Source organism: Procambarus clarkii, chromosome 33 (assembly GCF_040958095.1).
Source record: "Procambarus clarkii isolate CNS0578487 chromosome 33, FALCON_Pclarkii_2.0, whole genome shotgun sequence".
Lineage (NCBI taxonomy): Eukaryota > Metazoa > Arthropoda > Malacostraca > Decapoda > Cambaridae > Procambarus > Procambarus clarkii.
In genome coordinates, this window is record NC_091182.1 from 25,191,105 (window position 1) to 25,212,199 (window position 21,095).

Consider the following 21,095-nt stretch of genomic DNA (forward strand, 5'->3'; position numbering starts at 1 on the left):
TTAAAGATGTATAGATTTGGTAAATAGAGGCGTATATAGCTGATTAATCCTGGTTTGGAGATGACAGGATCTCCATGTCAACTTATAAGTGTGTCTGTATATCAATTTTCACAATTTTCATTTGTGTTAAAAGAGTAAGGTCGTAGTTATATTGAAGTGTGTTTGGTTCAACTCCTGCTCGGACCCAACCACTTGGTCTGGACGGTAGAGCGACAATCTCGCTTCATGCAGGTTGGCGTTCAATCCCCGACCGTCTTAAGTGGTTAGGCACCATTCCTTCCCCCCCTCCGTCCCTATCCCAAAACATCCTTATCCTGACCGCTTACAAGTGCTATATAGTCGTAATTTCCTGATAACTCCCTTCCCTTCAACTCGTGCTGCAGCAGCACAACGCTCAGACAACTTGGGGACAAGCTTATTACATAACCAGCTTACACACGTCGATTACGAGCTTCGAAAAGTAGAATGGGAGCTTATAAAAGTTGCTTATGCGCTTTGGAAAGTGAGGTTACCAGCTTATTAAATTATGTGCTTATTGAAGTAGGTGTGTGTGTGTGTACTCACCTAGTTGTGCTTGCAGGGGTTGAGCTCTGGCTCTTTGGTTCCGCCTCTCAACCGTCAATCTTCTGGTGTACAGATTCCTGAGCCTACTGGGCTCTATCATATCTACATTTAAAACTGTGTATGGAGTCAGCCTCCACCACATCACTGCCTAATGAATTCCATTTATTAACTACTCTGACACTAAAAAAGTTCCTTCAAACGTCCCTGTGGCTCGTGTGTGTGTACTCACCTAATTGTACTCACCTAATTGTGCTTGCGGGGGTTGAGCTCTGGCTCTTTGGTCCCGCCTCTCAACCGTCAATCAACTGTGTGTGTGTGTGTGTGTGTGTGTGTGTGTGTGTGTGTGTGTGTGTGTGTGCGTGTGTGTGTGTGTGCGTGTGCGTGCGTGCGTGCGTGTGCGACAAAGAGCGCCTATCTGGGCTGGAGTTCTCGATCTGGTGATCACATATTCGTCACTCCGCCCACCCAGCCACCGACGCCACATAAAAATTTGGAACTTGGACCCCCGCCAAGGGTCCTGCCAAACATTGGCAACCTATCACGGCTTGTAACAGGTTTAAACAATTCCTGGGAGCTCTCGAGGTGCCCAACACATGGTGCTTCGTTTACCCATACGCTCTGAATCACCTCGTGAGATCACACACTCTCTACTGACACCTGTGTTGTTATAAATGGCTCGTATCTTATCCCCCATCCTCCTCCTAGCCCTGATACCCCCCATCCCCCTCTCTCTCTCTCTCTCTCTCTCTTACTCTATACGTTTCTATCCTGTCTCTCTTCCCTTTCCTATATTTTAGCGTCGTTAGGTTTAATTCCTTCAGTCTCTCTTCATATCAAATTATGGGACGAGCCTCGTCGCAAACTTTTTAACCTTTTCGAGATTCCTTGTGTATTTTTTTAAATGCGGGCTCCACGTTGAGGCTGCATACTGTAAAGGTGGTCTCACGTAGGTGGTATAATCTGATCTAAACGCCTCTTTATTTAGGTTCTTGAATGATGTACTAACTTTTGCTAGTGTAGAGTATGGTGCTGAAGCTCTCCTATTTATATGCGCCTCCGGAGTTAAGTTTGGTGTTATGTCCACTCTCAACTTTTTTCACTAGTCGTTACAAGGAGGTAGTTTCCCTTTGGTATTCTCTCACCTCTTACCATTTCCATCACCTTACACTTGCTCGTGTTGAGCTCTAGCAGCCATTTCTCGGATCTCTGCAGTTTGTTTAGATCATCTTACATCATCTTGATCATCACCTTAAATCATCGTGAGAATCTTACAAACCTCATTGTCACTTTTCTAATTAATTTTACATCGTCTGCAAACATCGATATATAACTCCTGCAGTCAGATCATTTTCATAAATGAGAAATAGTATTGGTTCCAGCACCGATCCTTGAGGCACTCCGCTTGTTGCCCTACACTACAACACTACGATTTCTAACGTCTCTCACTCTTACACTCTGACTCCTGCCTGCTAGGTCATCCCTGTGTGTGTGTGTGTGTGTGTGTGTGTGTGTGTGTGTGTGTGTGTGTGTGTGTGTGTGTGTGTGTGTGTGTGTGTGTGTGTGTACTCACCTAGTTGTGCTTGCGGGGGGTTGAGCTTTGGCTCTTTGGTCCCGCCTCTTAACTGTCAATCAACTGGTGTACAGATTCCTAAGCCTACTGGGCTCTATAATATCTACATTTGAAACTGTGTATGGAGTCAGCCTCCACCACATCACTGCCGAATGCATTCCGCCTGTTAACTACTCTGACACTGTAAAAGTTCTTTCTAACGTCCCTGTGGCTCATTTGGGTACTCAGTTTCCACCTGCGTGTGTGTGTGTGTGTGTGTGTGTGTACTCACCTAATTGTACTCACCTAATTGTGCTTGCGGGGGTTGAGCTCTGGCTCTTTGGTCCCGCCTCTCAACCGTCAATCAACTGGTGTACAGATTCCTGAGCCTATTGGGCTCTATCATATCTACACTTGAAACTGTGTATGGAGTCAGCCTCCACCACATCACTTCCTAATGCATTCCATTTACTAACTACTCTGACACTGAAAAAGTTCTTTCTAACGTCTCTGTGGCTCATTTGGGTACTCAGCTTCCACCTGTGTCCCCTTGTTCGCGTCCCACCAGTGTTGAATAGTTCATCCTTGTTTACCCGGTCGATTCCCCTGAGGATTTTGTAGGTTGTGATCATGTCCCCCCTTACTCTTCTGTCTTCCAGTGTCGTGAGGTGCATTTCCCGCAGCCTTTCCTCATAACTCATGCCTCTTAGTTCTGGGACTAGTCTAGTAGCATACCTCTGGACTTTTTCCAGCTTCGTCTTGTGCTTGACAAGATACGGGCTCCATGCTGGGGCCGCATACTCCAGGATTGGTCTTACATATGTGGTGTACAAGATTCTGAATGATTCCTTACACAGGTTCCTGAACGCCGTTCTGATGTTAGCCAGCCTCGCATATGCCGCAGACGTTATTCTCTTTATGTGGGCTTCAGGAGACAGGTTTGGTGTGATATCAACTCCTAGATCTTTCTCTCTGTCTGTTTCATTAAGTACTTCATCTCCTATTCTGTATCCTGTGCCTGGCCTCCTGTTTCCACTGCCTAGTTTCATTACTTTGCATTTACTCGGGTTGAACTTCAACAGCCATTTGTTGGACCATTCACTCAGTCTATCCAGGTCATCTTGTAGCCTCCTACTATCATCCTCTGTTTCAATCCTCCTCATAATTTTTGCATCGTCGGCAAACATTGAGAGGAACGAATCTATACCCTCTGGGAGATCATTTACATATACCAGAAACAGTATAGGTCCAAGGACTGACCCCTGCGGGACTCCACTTGTGACGACACACACACTCTTGTGTGTGTGTGTGTGTGTGTGTGTGTGTGTGTGTGTGTGTGTGTGTGTGTGTGTGTGTGTGTGTGTGTGTGTGTGTGTGGTGTTGCACGTGCACAATGTAATATAGATATATAGCCTAATACCAATATAGCAATTCACAGCTATAGGCCAAGAGAGCGACCAGTAGAGCCAAAGACACCCACTCACCCACTAAGGTCAACATTTGAACGCGGCTCTGAACAAACAGGGTTGGCGGGAGTCACCAACCTGGGTGAACGCATTCCAGACCCCTCACGTCCACCCAGTAAACGACCCCCCTACCTCCTCCTTGAGCCCCCTTCCCCCACTTAATCCCCCACCCCAACACTCACCTACACCCTCCAACAATCAAAACACCCACCAACAATCGCCTACACCCACGAACAATCGCCTACACCCTCCTACAATCACCAGACCACCGGTACAGCACGCAGCCTGCCGCTCTAGCACCATTCGCGCCTGCAGAAGCAATTACTGTCAATTTCTTGACGGGGGAAGCTCGCCAGGCCCTCCCTCAGCTTGACGGGGGAGGCTCACCAGGCCCTCCCTCAGCTTGACGGGGGAGGCTCACCAGGCCCTCCCTCAGCTTGACGGGGGAGGCTCACCAGGTCCTCCCTCAGCTTGACGGGGGAGGCTCGCCAGGCCCTCCCTTAGCTTGACGGGGGAGGCTCACCAGGCCCTCCCTCAGCTTGACGGGGGAGGCTCGCCAGGCCCTCCCTTAGCTTGACGGGGTAGGCTCACCAGGCCCTCCCTCAGCTTGACGGGGGAGGCTCACCAGGCCCTCCCTCAGCTTGACGGGGGAGGCTCACCAGACCCTCCCTCAGCTTGACGGGGGAGGCTCACCAGGCCCTCCCTTAGCTTGACGGGGGAGGCTCACCAGGCCCTCCCTCAGCTTGACGGGGGAGCCTCACCAGGCCCTCCCTTAGCTTGACGGGGGAGGCTCACCAGGCCCTCCCTCAGCTTGACGGGGGAGGCTCACCAGGCCCTCCCTCAGCTTGACGGGGGAGGCTCACCAGGCCCTCCCTTAGCTTGACGGGGGAGGCTTACCAGGCCCTCCCTCAGCTTGACGGGGGAGGCTCACCAGGTCCTCCCTCAGCTTGACGGGGGAGGCTCGCCAGGCCCTCCCTTAGCTTGACGGGGGAGGCTCACCAGGCCCTCCCTCAGCTTGACGGGGGAGGCTCGCCAGGCCCTCCCTTAGCTTGGCGGGGTAGGCTCACCAGGCCCTCCCTCAGCTTGACGGGGGAGGCTCACCAGGCCCTCCCTCAGCTTGACGGGGGAGGCTCACCAGGCCCTCCCTCAGCTTGACGGGGGAGGCTCACCAGGCCCTCCCATAGCTTGACGGGGGAGGCTCACCAGGCCCTCCCTCAGCTTGACGGGGGAGGCTCACCAGGCCCTCCCTTAGCTTGACGGGGGAGGCTCACCAGGCCCTCCCTCAGCTTGACGGGGGAGGCTCACCAGGCCCTCCCTCTGCTTGACGGGGGAGGCTCACCAGGTCCTCCCTCAGCTTGACGGGGGAGGCTCACCAGACCCTCCCTCAGCTTGACGGGGGAGGCTCACCAGGCCCTCCCTCAGCTTGACGGGGGAGGCTCACCAGGTCCTCCCTCAGCTTGACGGGGGAGGCTCACCAGACCCTCCCTCAGCTTGACGGGGGAGGCTCACCAGGCCCTCCCTTAGCTTGACGGGGGAGGCTCACCAGGCCCTCCCTCAGCTTGACGGGGGAGCCTCACCAGGCCCTCCCTTAGCTTGACGGGGGAGGCTCACCAGGCCCTCCCTCAGCTTGACGGGGGAGGCTCACCAGGCCCTCCCTCAGCTTGACGGGGGAGGCTCACCAGGCCCTCCCTTAGCTTGACGGGGGAGGCTTACCAGGCCCTCCCTCAGCTTGACGGGGGAGGCTCACCAGGTCCTCCCTCAGCTTGACGGGGGAGGCTCACCAGGTCCTCCCTCAGCTTGACGGGGGAGGCTTACCAGGCCCTCCCTCAGCTTGACGGGGGAGGCTCACCAGGCCCTCCCTCAGCTTGACGGGGGAGGCTCACCAGGCCCTCCCTCAGCTTGACGGCGAAGGCTCACCAGGCCCTCCCTCAGCTTGACGGGGGAGGCTCACCAGGTCCTCCCTCAGCTTGACGGGGGAGGCTCACCAGGTCCTCCCTCAGCTTGACGGGGGAGGCTCACCAGGTCCTCCCTCAGCTTGACGGGGGAGGCTCACCAGGCCCTCCCTCAGCTTGACGGGGGAGGCTCAGCAGGCCCTCCCTCAGCTTGACGGGGGAGGCTCACCAGGCCCTCCCTCAGCTTGACGGGGGAGGCTCACCAGGCCCTCCCTTAGCTTGACAGGGGAGGCTCACCAGGCCCTCCCTCAGCTTGACGGGGGAGGCTCACCAGGTCCTCCCTCAGCTTGACGGGGGAGGTTCACCAGGTCCTCCCTCAGCTTGACGGGGAAGGCTCACCAGGCCCTCCCTCAGCTTGACGGGGGAGGCTCACCAGGTCCTCCCTCAGCTTGACGGGGGAGGCTCACCAGGTCCTCCCTCGGCTTGACGGGGGAGGCTCACCAGGTCCTCCCTCAGCTTGACGGGGGAGGCTCATCAGACCCTCCCTCAGCTTGACGGGGGAGGCTCACCAGGCCCCACCTCAGCTTGACGGGGAAGGCTCACCAGGCCCTCCCTCAGCTTGACGGGGGAGGCTCATCAGACCCTCCCTCAGCTTGACGGGGGAGGCTCACCAGGCCCTCCCTCAGCTTGACGGGGGAGGCTCACCAGGCCCTCCCTTAGCTTGACAGGGGAGGCTCACCAGGCCCTCCCTCAGCTTGACGGGGGGAGGCTCACCAGGTCCTCCCTCAGCTTGACGGGGGAGGTTCACCAGGTCCTCCCTCAGCTTGACGGGGAAGGCTCACCAGGCCCTCCCTCAGCTTGACGGGGGAGGCTCACCAGGTCCTCCCTCAGCTTGACGGGGGAGGCTCACCAGGTCCTCCCTCGGCTTGACGGGGGAGGCTCACCAGGTCCTCCCTCAGCTTGACGGAGGAGGCTCATCAGACCCTCCCTCAGCTTGACGGGGGAGGCTCACCAGGCCCCACCTCAGCTTGACGGGGAAGGCTCACCAGGCCCTCCCTCAGCTTGACGGGGGAGGCTCATCAGACCCTCCCTCAGCTTGACGGGGGAGGCTCACCAGGCCCCCCCTCAGCTTGACGGGGAAGGCTCACCAGGCACTCCCTCAGCTTGACGGGGGAGGCTCACCAGGCACTCCCTCAGCTTGACGGGGAAGGCTCACCAGGCACTCCCTCAGCTTGACGGGGGAGGCTCGCCAGGCACTCCCTCAGCTTGACGGGGGAGGCTCATCAGACCCTCCCTCAGCTTGACGGGGGAGGCTCACCAGGCACTCCCTCAGCTTGACGGGGGAGGGTCACCAGGCACTCCCTCAGCTTGACGGGGGAGGCTCACCAGGCACTCCCTCAGCTTGACGGGGAAGGCTCGCCAGGCACTCCCTCAGCTTGACGGGGTGAGGCTCACCAGGGCCTCCCTCAGCTTGATGTGGGAGGCTCACCAGGCCCTCCCTCAGCTTGACGGGGGAGGCTCGCCAGGCCCTCCCTCAGCTTGACGGGGGAGGCTCACCAGGCCCTCCCTCAGCTTGACGGGGGAGAGGGGGGTCTCGCTCCGGCACTTCCCCCCCCCCCACTTGACGGGGGAAGCATGTCACCTTCCCCCCCCCTCCCCCTCCTCTCCACACACACTGGCCATATTTTATTATTTTTTTTTATTTATCGTCACCTAGAAAGGTCAGGAAGCCACTTGTATAGAACGAGGAATAGAAGGAGGAGGAGGAGGAGCGAGTAGATGGTGATGAACGGAGAGATAGAAGAGAATAGGAGGGGAAACAGCGTTTAAAAAAGGGGCATGAGAGGAAGGGAAAGAATATGAGAGGCATCGCTCTCTCCAATCGTGCTTGCTTGCGGTCAGGATTCCACAAGCACCTTCCCAACCACTGGCGAAACCTCTACATCTTTCCACAATCGTGGCGGTTTAAACTATATTAAACCACTGAATGAGCTCCGTAGAGCCCCTAAGGCTTCTCATAACATACAATTACCTGAGGGATTACCATCTTTTGAAACTCGTAAACTGTTCAATAAATACAGACTAACCCGCCATGATTGTGTAAAGATGTACAGGTTTCGTAAGAGGATGCGTAAACTCTTAGTGAATGGCGGCCGTCAGAGGCTTACGACCTGCTAAAGCACTGCTCTGTGGTATTTTACGCTCTGGTCTGTATACCGTCAAAATTGTGCTGCATTAAGTGTGAGGACAGGTTGATCAAGGAAGTTGTGGGGGTTGGTGCTTGGTTGGTGGAGCTGTGGGGAGCAGGTCTGGGGTTGGGGGTGCTGTGGGGAGCAGGTCTGGGGTTGGGGGTGCTGTGGGGAGCAGTGGTGGGGTTGGGGGTGCTGTGGGGAGCAGGTCTGGGGTTGGGGGTGCTGTGGGGAGCAGTTCTGGGGTTGGGGGTGCTGTGGGGAGCAGGTCTGGGGTTGGGGGTGCTGTGGGGAGCATTGGTGGGGTTGGGGGTGCTGTGGGGAGCAGGTCTGGGGTTGGTGGTGCTGTGGGGAGCAGTGGTGGAGTTGGGGGTGCTGTGGGGAGCAGGTCTGGGGTTAGGGGTGCTGTGGGGAGCAGTTCTGGGGTTGGGGGTACTGTGGGGAGCAGTGGTGGGGTTGGGGGTGCTGTGGGGAGCAGGTCTGGGGTTGGGGGTGCTGGGGGGAGCAGTGGTGGGGTTGGGGGTGCTGTGGGGAGCAGGTCTGGGGTTGGGGGTGCTGTGGGGAGCAGTTCTGGGGTTGGGGGTGCTGTGGGGAGCAGGTCTGGGGTTAGGGGTGCTGTGGGGAGCAGGTCTGGGGTTAGGGGTGCTGTGGGGAGCAGGTCTGGGGTTAGGGGTGCTGTGGGGAGCAGTTCTGGGGTTGGGGGTGCTGTGGGGAGCAGGTCTGGGGTTGGGGGTGCTGTGGGGAGCAGGTCTGGGGTTAGGGGTGCTGTGGGGAGCAGGTCTGGGGTTAGGGGTGCTGTGGGGAGCAGTTCTGGGGTTGGGGGTGCTGTGGGGAGCAGGTCTGGGGTTGGGGGTGCTGTGGGGAGCAGTTCTGGGGTTGGGGGTGCTGTGGGGAGCAGGTCTGGGGTTGGGGGTGCTGTGGGGAGCAGGTCTGGGGTTGGGGGTGCTGTGGGGAGCAGGTCTGGGGTTGGGGGTGCTGTGGGGAGCAGGTCTGGGGTTGGGGGTGCTGTGGGGAGCAGGTCTGGGGTTGGGGGGTGCTAATCCGGCGTGTACAGTTACATACATGTGTGTGTGTGTGTGTGTGTGTGTGTGCGTGCGTGCGTGCGTGCGTGCGTGCGTGCGTGCGTGCGTGCGTGCGTGCGTGCGTGCGTGCATGCGTGCATGTTCACTCGTGCGAACATTTCCCAGAAATAAACAACAAGAAGAACACTATTATGACAACTGGCTCTCTCGTCTTCACTATACGGAGCCACGTTTAACGATCTCGTTAAAATATGACATATGTTTGACCAAACTCGTTGCCGAGACGCTGAACGAGCACTTAAGCTCCTTATAACTCTCGCGACGAGCACCAAATGACCAACAAAGGTCGCTCAAAAACAAGCCAGTAACAACCTGCCCCAACAAGGCTATTCAGGCCGCACCAAACTACCCAACTAACCTGCACTTAGAGTACGTAGTTGGCCCTCAACCAGGGACAAATGAAACTCTTTAAGGAAAGCAGTTAAGCAAATAGTTCACTACTGGTTAACAATCTTACCGGGTGATTAAGACATGGGGTCAAGGTGTTAACAGGCAATTACACTGACGGATAGGGAGTTACGGTCGTTACATCGCGTACACCAAGTTGCACCTAGTCGTCAACAAGGCAGTTGCATCGTTAAAAGACGTCGTCTAATATAATATTCAGCCAATTGTATTTAAAGTTATTTAATATACCTGAACAACACATGTACAAATCCACAAGGGGCCGTGGCGAGGATTCGAACCTGCGTCCCAGAGCATCCCAGACGCTCTCTTAGTCATCCCAGACTAAGGCAGCGTCTGGGATGCTCCCGGACGCAGGTTCGAATCCCCGTCACGGCCCTTGTGGATTTGTTCATTGATTTCTGTGTGTAATACGAGCATAACTGACTATGTTTTGCAATTAAGAAAATAGACATGTGATAATGATTACAATGATTATATTGATCATGATAATCATTATCTTAATCATGATGATAAACTATAATGATTATATTGATCATGATAATCATTATCTTAATCATGATGATAAACTATAATGATTATATTGATCATGATAATCATTATCTTAATCATGATGATAAACTATAATGATTATATTGATCATGATAATGATTATATTGATCATGATAATGATCAACTCAAGTACTAACGCTCAAATCTCCTTATATTAACGCACAGCCGTTATGATTGGCTGTTCCGTTGCTCATATTCCCTTCCTGATTGAAGGGATTGGGAAGGGAACTATCAGGAGAACGCGCCAAGCCATCAGGACTTATATAGGACTTTGAAGGAGTCTGGATTTGGGATGGGACGGGATGGAAAAAGAGATGGTGCCCAACCACGTGGACGGTCGGGGATTGAACGCCGACCTGCAGGATTGAGCCAAACCGCTGCAGAATGAACGGTAGTTCACGTCTCAGACGTGTGGGTGGTACTGTGTAGACGAGCCTCTGTTTACCTAACCTTTCCTTCCTCTAGTTCTTGACCTCTCACAACCTCCTGCTCGTTTGGTCGTCTGACCTTGTTTGACCTTTCGACCGTTTGCCTCCTGAGATCTTTTCTTTCTGATATATATGTATCCTACATTCGTCTAGACTAGTCAATAGCTCAGTTGATAGAGCTTCGGCTTCGCACGCGTGGGGACCCCGGTTCGAGTCTCCTAGAACCCAGGTGAATAGAATACATCTTGACAGCCTGGTTGATCAGTTCAGCAACCAAGAGGCCTGGTCGACGACCGGGCCGCGGGGACGCTAAGCCCCGGAAGCACCTCAAGGTAACCGTCTTGAATCTCTCACCCGAATATGTTTTCACTTCTCCGGATATGAGTGTGTGTGTGTCGTTTTGAGTGCCTGTGTTGCTATGTTAGTTTCTGTGGCTTGTCTCTGTGTCTCTGAGTTATGAGTCCCGGGTCTTGGCTCCTCTGAACTCTTGCCTCGCTCGCCTTTCTTTTTCCTCCCTCTTTTTCCTGTGCTCTTTCTCATCCTCTTATACATCTTTCCTTGTCTTCTTCCCTCCCACCGTCGTTCTCTCTCTTTCCATCTCATTTGCCTTTTCCCGCACACACACACACACCCAGGATGCAGCCCGTAGCAGCTCTCTAACTCCTAGATATCTATTTACTGCTTGGTAACAGGTGCATCAGGGTGAAAGAAACTCTGCCCATTTGTTTCTGCCATCGCCGGGAATTGATTCGCGGTCCCTAGGTCAACGAATCTAGAGCGTTGTCCACTCAGCCACCAGGCACCCTGTGTGTGTGTGTGTGTGTGTGTGTGTGTTAAATTACCTAAGTGTAGTTACAGGATGAGAGCTACGCTCTTGGTGTCCCGTCTTCCCAGCACTCTTTGTCGTATAACGCTTTAAACTACTGATGGGTTTGGCCTCCACCATCTTCACACTTAGCTTGTTCCAACCGTCTACACTCTGTTTGCAAACGAAAACTTCCTAATATTTGTTTCGGCACCTTTGCTTCCTTAGCTTGAATCTGTGTCCTATTGTTCGTGAGGTTGCTGGTTTCAGGAATTCCTCATTGTCAAGTTGACCGATTCCCGTTATCATTTTCTATTTTTTTTTTGTTTAGGGATATTCCTGCGCGGGCCCTAAGCCTCTGGCTGGCCCAGTAAGTGTTGCTTGTTTCTGTTTTACTTGGGCGGAGTATGAGTATTTATGACTCGTATGATCGCATCAATAAGATTTTATCCCATGTGTTTAACAACTTCTTCTGCTCTGTTGATTCTAAGTTGAATTCTTATTGGGGTTGTAACTGTACACTGTGTTAGATAATGTTCCAGTGGTCTGTCGGGCATTTCTCCACAGTGCTGACATTTCCTCTCATCTTCCGGAACCTGTAAGCCTATTTCCCATGCACATGGGTATCCAAGCCTGATGCGATGTAAGTGTACTTCTGTTGTTCTACTGCTCCCTTTCATTTCTAAGTGGTGACCATATCACCACTTTTTCTTGTATCTTCTATCTTTGGCATGTTTAACGCCTCTAGTCTCTCCTCGTAACTCCTGTTTTTCAGTTCTGGAAGCCATTGTGTAGCATGCCGTTGCACCTTTTCCAGTTTATGTGCTTCTTGAGATTTGGGCACCATACAACTGCTGCATATTCCACTTTTAGTCTCACAAAAGTCATGAACAGTTTCTTTAGTATTTCACCATCAATATAGTTAAAAGCAAGTGTGAAGTTGGAAAGCGACGCATGCGCTCCTCTCACAATGTTCTTTATGTGTTCCTCTGGCGACAGCTTACTATCCAAAACCACCCCCAGGTCTCCTTCTTTATTACAGTTCTGTAATTCTTTTCCACATAATTTTTAAGTTGTGTCTGGTCTATTTTCTCCGATTCCACATTCCATAACATGGCATTTACTCACATTGAATTCCATTTGCCACTTGACGCTCCAAGCACTTATTTTATCTAGATCAGCTTCAAGGGCATCACAATCGTCTTTCTTCCCCAGTATCTTAGCATCATCCACAAACATGTTCATATAATTTTGTATTCCTTCTGGTAGATGGTTTATGTAGACGATGAACATTACTGGTGCAAGAAGTGAACCCTGTGGTACTCCCCCCTAGTAACACTCCTCCAGTCAAATACATTGTCTCTGATTACTGTCTCATCTGTCTGTCAGTTAGACAATTTTTCATCCATATCAGAAGTCTTCCTGTCACCCCTCCAGCATGTTCCAGTTTCCAGAAAAACCGCTTGTGTGGGACTCTTATCAAAAGCCTTTTTTAGGTCCAGATAGACACAATCAACTCAACCATCTTTTTCTTGTAGAATCACAGTGGCTCTATCATAAAAACTAAGTAGATTTGTTACACATAATCTCCCTGTTCGGAAACTATACTGTCCGTCTGTTATTATGTAATTACTCTCCAGGTAATTACCTTAGCTTGAATCTGTGACCTCTTGTTCTTGAAGCTGCTGGTGTCAAGAGTTCCTCTTTGTCAATTTGGTCGATTCCTGTTAGTATTTACTAAGTGGTGATCATATCGTCTCTTTTTCTTTTATCTTCTATACCTTTGGCATATTTAATGTATATTTGGTTTAACTATTTTTTTCTAGTGTTTTGACTACCACGCTTGTTAATAATACAGGTCTTTAATTTAGAGTGTATTCTCTGCTATCATTTTTGTAGGTTAAAATTATATTGGGCTTTTTCCATATATCTGCTAAGATTCCTGTACACAAAGATATCTGGAATATCAGTTGGTGTGGAATGCTCAGATGAGTTGCACATTCTCGCAGCACCCAAGGTGAAACTTCATCTGGTCCAACCACTTTATTCCTTCCTAGCCCTCTGAGTAACTGTCCCATTTCGTCTTGAGATACCTCTATGTATTCTATGGTGTTCTCTGGAGTTGGTATTGTCTCTGAAAACCTCATTTTGTACAAATACTCTTTGAAACTGTTCATTTAGTGTTTCGCACATGTCTTTCCCATTCTCTATGAATCTGTTCCCCTTTCTCAATCTCTGGATTTAATCCTTTACATGCAGCTTGCTTTTAATGAATTTATAGAAAAGAAGTCCTATATCTGTTTTACATTTGTCCGCTACCTATTTCTCAAAGTTCTTTTCTACCTCTCTCCTCATCGCTTTGTATTTATTTCTTGCTTGCTTGTAGTGCTGGTATGTTTGTGGGTTAGGCCTCTTCCTATATTGTACCCATTTTTTTGTCTTTTCCTCTCTTTCCTCTTACAATTTCTGTTGAACCAATCCTGTTTACTGGTTCTGCATCTCTATTTTGGTATAAATTTGTTTATGCCTTCATCGTATATATGTCAGAAGAATTTGGCATACTTACTTCCTTGCCTAGCAACAATTCTTTCCAATTATAGTAATTAAAGAATTTTATAAGTTCCACATAATGAACTCTCTTGAAATCAAGTTTATCAACTGTTTCAATGTGCCCATTCTCTTGTAAATTATATATATCGCAAATCATATTTAATTTCCAACAGGACATGATCATTCTTTTTGCAAGGAGGAAGGTACTGGATGTCAAATATATCCTCTTCTTCTCTGGTGAATATTAAATCCAGTATTGATGGAACATCTCCCTTCCCGCGTTCTTGTGGCCTGCTTGATACATGAATGTCTCCAGAATGAGGTTTACAAATCTGGCCGTCCAGATGTCCTACGTTCTTGCTTCGTAGGCCTCCCAGTCTATGGCTTTCAAGTTAAAGTCCCCCAGTACCAACAATTGTGATTTATCTTTATCTGTTCTTACTATAATCTTTTATGACCATTATGAGACCCTCTCATTTATCATCCATTTCCTCCTTTGTCCATGTTTTGCTTTCTGGTGGGCTGTACGCATTTACAATTATCAGTTTTTCATCCTGATTCCAAACTTGCAATGCCATTATGTCAACTTTTCTTGGGTTGTCCATCACAGGTCCATTCGTGGACCATCAGAGGTCCACGGTTGTTTAACATCCTCCCAGTTACTATAAGAAATATTGCCAGAACAACCATGGACATCTTCAAGAGCAAACTAGATAGTTTTTTCCGGAAGTGCTAGACCAACCAACCAGGCTGTTGTGGATATGTGGGTCTGTGGGCTGCTCTAAGCAACAACCTGTTGGACCAAGCTCTCACAAGTCAAGCCTCGCCTTGGGCCAGGCTTGGGGAGTAGATGAACTCCCAGAACCCCATCAAGCAGGTCTCGTTTTAATGAAAACGTTTCCCATCCTCATAATTCTGCAGTTTTCTGGCATTCCTAAGCACTTCTGCCATTTGTTTTAGTCCATAAAATATCACTTTTAAAGGGCAATTCTTGTCTTTCTAATATTTGCCTATCCTCCTAAAATCACTGACGTTTTTCTTTATCGTGAGACCTTCTAAACCTGCTATTTTCTCAATTATTTTTTCCTCTTCTGCTGCTCTTTCTATCCTAGAATATTTTTCCTTTTCTAAACAACTATAAATTATTATGGATTTGCTTCTATACTCACCTAGTTGTGCTTGTGGGGGTTTAGCTCTGGCTCTTTGGTCCCGCCTCTCAACTGTCAATCAACTGGTGTACAGATTCCTGAGCCTACTGGGCTCTATCATATCTACATTTGAAACTGTGTATGGAGTCAGCCTCTACCACATCACTGCCGAATGCATTCCGTCTGTTAACTACTCTTACACTGAAAAAGTTCTTTCTAACGTCCCTATGGCTCATTTAGGTACTCAGTTTCTATCTGTGTCCCCTTGTTCGCGTACCACCTGTGTTAAACAATTTATCTTTATCTACCCTGTTGATTCTTCTTATAATTTTTTTTTAGGTAATGATCAGGTCTCCCCGAGCTCTCCTGTCTTCCAGCGATGTGAGGTGCATTTCATGCAGCCTTTCCTTGTAACTCATGCCTCTTAGTTCTGGGACTACCCTAGTGCCATACCTCTGAACTTTTTTCAGCTTAGTCCTATGCTTGACAAGGTACGGGCTCCATGCTGGGCTGCATACTCCAGGTTTGGTCTTGCATATCTATCTGCAGTGTATTGTACTAATTTATTGCTGGCAACCAGTTCTTTCCTAATTACTTGTCTAATGTCTGCTTCTTGTTGGTCATTTCTGGTTTTGACCTCCAAACACACTTCTTTGATAGTTTCTTTCTCTCTCTTACAACTTGCGCATATGTTTCTTTTCTTTCCTCTGCATTTTTCCAGTCCACTAATTACCTCCTCTATTTGAGTTGTCATTGAAGTTTCTTTTAGCATATCCTTGCCTAACTCCATGTTAGCCTGGAGGGTTTCTTTGAGTTGTTCACCATACGAGTCTATTTTTCTTGTTAATTTCTTCAAATTCACCCGTCTTCATTTTACAGATCCCATTATCTTTCACTAGTTTCTTGATGTGTGCCTCCTGTATCCTTACCTTATCAGTCAATCTGGTAATTTCCTTACCCTGCTGGAAAATACTTCTTTTTAAATTTCAAAACTCAATCTTGAGACCTTCATTATCTTGTTCTAATCTAATTACCTTTTCTTCATAATTATTTAGCAGGTCCTTAATAATCACTAACCTGCCAAGAAAACCCCCTTGCATTATATCTTGTGCTCAGAGTCCTTCATAACATTGTTGTCCTCCCCTGTGGTGGCGGCCATCTTTGTTGTTGACATTCTTCTGTTTCGGAAGGTCAACTTTATCTATTCTGATTTTTCGCTCACTTGTACTGATTTCTTATATCGTAGTTACTTTTCAAATTCGCTATTCCTTCGTGTATCCTGGGACACCACTTACAGCCCTCACAGTTCCATAATGACTTAGGCAATTTGATTTATCCTGGAGCCTGCTGCAGTGTGGCTCCTGCCTCCTGGTGTGTGTGTGTGTGTGTGTGTGTGTGTGTGTGTGTGTGTGTGTGTGTGTGTGTGTGTGTGTGTGTGTGTGTGTGTGTGTGTGTGTGTGTTTCACCTAGTTGTTTTCACCTAGTTGTGTTTGCGGGGGTTGAGCTTTGCTCTTTCGGCCCGCCTCTCAACTGTCAATCAACTGTTTACTAACTACACTAACTTTTTTTTTTTTTTTTTCACACCACACACACACACACCAGGAAGCAGCCCGTGACAGCTGACTAACTCCCAGGTACCTATTTACTGCTAGGTAACAGGGGCATTCAGGGTGAAAGAAACTTTGCCCATTTGTTTCTGCCTCGTGCGGGAATCGAACCCGCGCCACAGAATTACGAGTCCTGCGCGCTATCCACCAGGCTACGAGGTGTGTGTGTGTGTGTGTGTGTGTGTGTGTGTGTGTGTGTGTGTGTGTGTGTGTGTGTGTGTGTGTGTGTACTCACCTAGTTGTGGTTGCAGGGGTTGAGCTCTGGCTCTTTGAGCCCGCCTCTCAACCGTCAATCAACTAGTGTATTGATTCCTGGGCTTCTCGAGCTCCATCATATCTATACTTGAAACTGTGTATGGGCTCAGCCTCTACCACATCACTACTTAGTGCATTTCATTTACTAACTACTCTGACACTGAAAAAGTTCTTTCTAATGTCCCTGTTGCTGTTTTGATGATGGGACTCTTGATGATGGGACTCTTGATGATGGGACTCTTGATGATGGGACTCTTGATGATGGGACTCTTGATGATGAGACTCTTGATGATGGGACTCTTGATGATGAGACTCTTGATGATGGGACTCTTGATGATGGGACTCTTGATGATGAGACTCTTGATGATGGGACTCTTGATGATGGGACTCTTGATGATGGGACTCTTGATGATAAGACTCTTGATGATGGGACTCTTGATGATGGGACTCTTGATGATGGGACTCTTGATGATGGGACTCTTGATGATGGGACTCTTGATGATGAGACTCTTGATGATGGGACTCTTGATGATGAGACTCTTGATGATGGGACTCTTGATGATGGGACTCTTGATGATGAGACTCTTGATGATGGGACTCTTGATGATGGGACTCTTGATGATGGGACTCTTGATGATGGGACTCTTGATGATGAGACTCTTGATGATGGGACTCTTGATGATGGGACTCTTGATGATGGGACTCTTGATGATGGGACTCTTGATGAAGGGACTCTTGATGATGGGACTCTTGATGGTTGGTACTCTATGATGGGACTCTTTATGATGGGACTCTTGATGATGGGACTCTTTATTATGGGACTCTTGATAATGGGACTCTTGATGATGGGACTCTTGATGATGAGACTCTTGATGATGAGACTCTTGATGATGGGACTCTTGATGATGAGACTCTTGATGATGGGACTCTTGATGATGGGACTCTTTATGATGGGACTCTTGATGATGAGACTCTTGATGATGGGACTCTTGATGATGGGACTCTTGATGATGAGACTTGATGATGGGACTCTTGATGATGAGACTCTTGATGCTGGGACTCTTGATGATGGGACTCTTGATGATGGGACTCTTGATGATGGGACTCTTGATGGTGAGACTCTTGATGATGGGACTCTTGATGGTGAGACTCTTGATGATGGGACTCTTGATGATGGGACTCTTGATGATGGGACTCTTGATGAAGGGACTCTTGATGATGGGACTTGATGATGGGACTCTTGATGATGGGACTTGATGATGGGACTCTTGATGATGGGACTTGATGATGGGACTCTTGATGAAGGGACTCTTGATGATGGGACTTGATGATGGGACTCTTGATGAAGGGACTCTTGATGATGGGACTTGATGATGGGACTCTTAATGATGGGACTCTTGATGATGAGACTCTTAATGATGGGACTTGATGATGGGACTCTTGATGATGGTCTGGTACCAGTGGAAGAAGTTACTCGACGACACAATCACCATTGGAGGACACACTAGCACAGTGGGCTACATCCTGGACACATAGTCGAGGGACATGTGCTCGCTCCCCGGGATAGACAGAAATTGTTAAGCACGTTTCCTTTCACCTGATCGACCTGTTCACCCAGCAGACAAATAGGTCCCCGGGGGTTAATCAACGGTAATAGGTTATATCCTAGGATGATCAATAAGGGGTAGTCTTGAGGGACCTCTATAAGCCCAGGTGAACTATCAGTATAGTAATTAAGAAGGATTTCATATAGGATTATACAATTTTTATATCAATTATTACATACCTGAAGACAGTATCCACCTCACCCCCCCCCCCCATCCGACCACAATCACTATCACCAATTCCATCGGAACCAGATAATTAGATTCTTAATTAATCACGTTATGTGGATTCGGAATGCAATTATCGAAGCTTGTAATAATGAGGAATGCCTTCCCCGTTGTTTTGCCTTTAACGAGTTGACACTGCTAATTACTCAACCCGTCCTCTCACCTAATACAGTCACATTTGTTACGCAGTTGTCAATTCCGTTAAAAATACAACGCATTAGTGTAAATTAAAGAAACCGTAATATTTGTGATGAAGTAAAACAGACGTGTTTTGTACGGAGCAGCAGCTCGTAAGAACGGGTGGATTTAATACGTTCTTCCTCACTGGAGGTTATCTTGAGATGATTTCGGGGCTTTAGTGTCCCCGCGGCCCGGTCCTCGACCAGGTATCCACCCCCAGGAAGCAGCCCGTGACACCTGACTAACACCCAGGTACCTATTTACTGCTAGGTAACAGGGGCATTCAGGGTGAAAAAAACTTTGCCCATTTGTTTCTGCCTCGTGCGGGAATCGAACCCGCGCCACAGAATTACGAGTCCTGTGCGCTATCCACCAGGCTACGAGGCCCCTGTGGGGAATAAATGCTGTTGATATTTTTTGTCCATCGTTTCGCTCTGTTTTTTTTTATTGTAAATGTCAATAAAGCACCCCATCGTGCAACGCCATTCAATACTGTGCAATACTGTGCAATACCGTTCAATACTGTGCAATAATATACTGTGCCGTACAATACTATACAACGCTATACAATTCAATGCTTGATGGGGTTCTGGGAGTTCTTCTACTCCCCCAAGCCCGGCCCGAGGCCAGGCTTGACTTGCTGGAGCTTGATCCACCAGGCTGTTGATCGGAGCGGCCCGCAGGCCCACATACCCACCACAGCCCGGTTGGTCCGACACTTCTTGAAGAAAATTATCTAGTTTTCTCTAGAAGATGTCCACGGTTGTTCCGGCAATATTTCTTATGCTCGCTGGGAAGGTGTTGAACAACCGCGGACCTCTGATGTTTATACAGTGTTCTCTGATTGTGCCTATGGCACCTCTGCTCTTCACTAGTTCTATTCTGCATTTTCTTCCATATTATTCACTAAAGTAAGTTGTTATTTTATTGTGTAGATTTGGGACCTGTCCCTCCAGTATTTTCCACATGTATATTATTTGATATATCTCTCGTCTCCTTTCTAGCGGGTACATTTGGAGAGCTTTGAGACGATCCTTTAACACCATAATGGTGATTTGTAATTAATATATATATATATATATATATATATATATATATATATATATATATATATATATATATATATATATATATATATATATATATATATACAACATGAGTCAGCCAGACAGGATTTTGAAAGGCGCCAGGTTATCTGACCCTAGCAATTGAAAACTTACACCTTTAGAGTGTTAATGACCACAAGTTGACCAGGGGTCAGGTCGTGTGAATTGACCTTCTGCTAAGCTGATAATTGCAGACGGGTGGCTGGGTTGGGTCCATCAAACAAGCCGCTGTTTAAGGTGTAGTCGATAAAGAGCCTTAGGCTATCTTACTTGTGAGCGGAGTTTAGTAACCAGGTCCCCCCATAAATACCCATGGAACTGTACATTCGAGAGCATAGCATAGGATCAGCAGACAGCAGAGCATCAGCAGACAACAGCCAAGACAGGCTGTCGGCCGGACAGGGAGACTCTGCCTCTCAACTGTAGACCTGTGGAGAAATGCCCGACAGACCACTGGAACATTATCTAACACAGTGCACAGTTACAAACCCATTAAGATTTCTACTTAGATTCAACCGAGCAGAAGAAGTTGTTAAACACATGTGGCAAAATCTTCCTGAAGGGACCATACGAGTCATAAATACTCATACTCCGCCCAAGTAAAACAGAAACAAGCAACACTTAGTGGGCCAGCCAGAGGCTTAGGGCCCGCGCAGGAATATCCCAGCAAAAAAAAAAAAAAAAAAATGTAGACCCCCCTCTTCTCTACCCAACTTAGTCCTTGGTAAGTTTGAACGTTAAGGTGACTTATTTCGTGTTTTCCAAACTTAAGGCGTTGTGTGAACATTATGGACAGACAGCTGTAGTGATCTCAATGTCTTGTGGGATGACTCACGGTCTTCTTCACATAGTGAACATTAAGTTTAACTGTTTGAGTTGATACTGTTAATACTAAATACATACACTTGATTAACTTACTTTTTAATCTGACTTTAATTGTGTTCCTTAGATCTTGGATTTAATGATATGTTGCGAGCTAGAGTGTAGAGCAGTCTGAGTTTACTGACTTAAAGAGTATGAGTACATACATGCTTCAAGAAATACATTTGATCCATGCTAAAGTAACATTTGATAACAACTTAGAGTACAGACAAGTGCCATTCCTTGTCTTGTATGTAATGAACTAGAATGGATGGTAGCAGCACTTTTTCTACCTCTACTTTCAGCTACTTCTGCTCTCTAAGTCTATTTTCTACCCTCTATTTCTACTTCCTAGTCACTCTCCTCTCCCTCCGCCTCTCTTCAAACCTTCCCTTTCAACTGACCACACTCCTCGCTACACCTCTCTACCTCCCTCACCCCAAACCCTCACTCATTACTTCATTATTCATTTCTTTCCATTTCTTTCCTTTTTTCAATTTCCGACCCACGTTTCAATCCCAATAATTTCGGTGCTTTATCGCGTCTATGCGTGCCGTATATGTTCTCTGTATTCCCTGTATTTCAGCAATCTCTCCTGCTCTGAAGGGGGAAGTGAGTACTGAG

General features: G+C 48.5%; 2 protein-coding genes across 2 annotated transcripts in view; both read right to left on the reverse strand.

Moving 5' to 3' along the window:
- LOC123765384 (uncharacterized) overlaps nt 1-21,095 on the reverse strand; it is a 473,535-nt gene that overhangs the window by 385,828 nt on the left and 66,612 nt on the right. The window lies entirely within an intron of this gene.
- LOC123752316 (uncharacterized) overlaps nt 16,642-21,095 on the reverse strand; it is a 12,134-nt gene continuing 7,680 nt past the window's right edge. The window contains exon 2 of the mRNA XM_069335364.1: nt 16,642-17,873. Coding sequence (XP_069191465.1) covers nt 16,642-17,873 — 1,232 coding nt within the window. The remainder of the gene's footprint in view (nt 17,874-21,095) is intronic.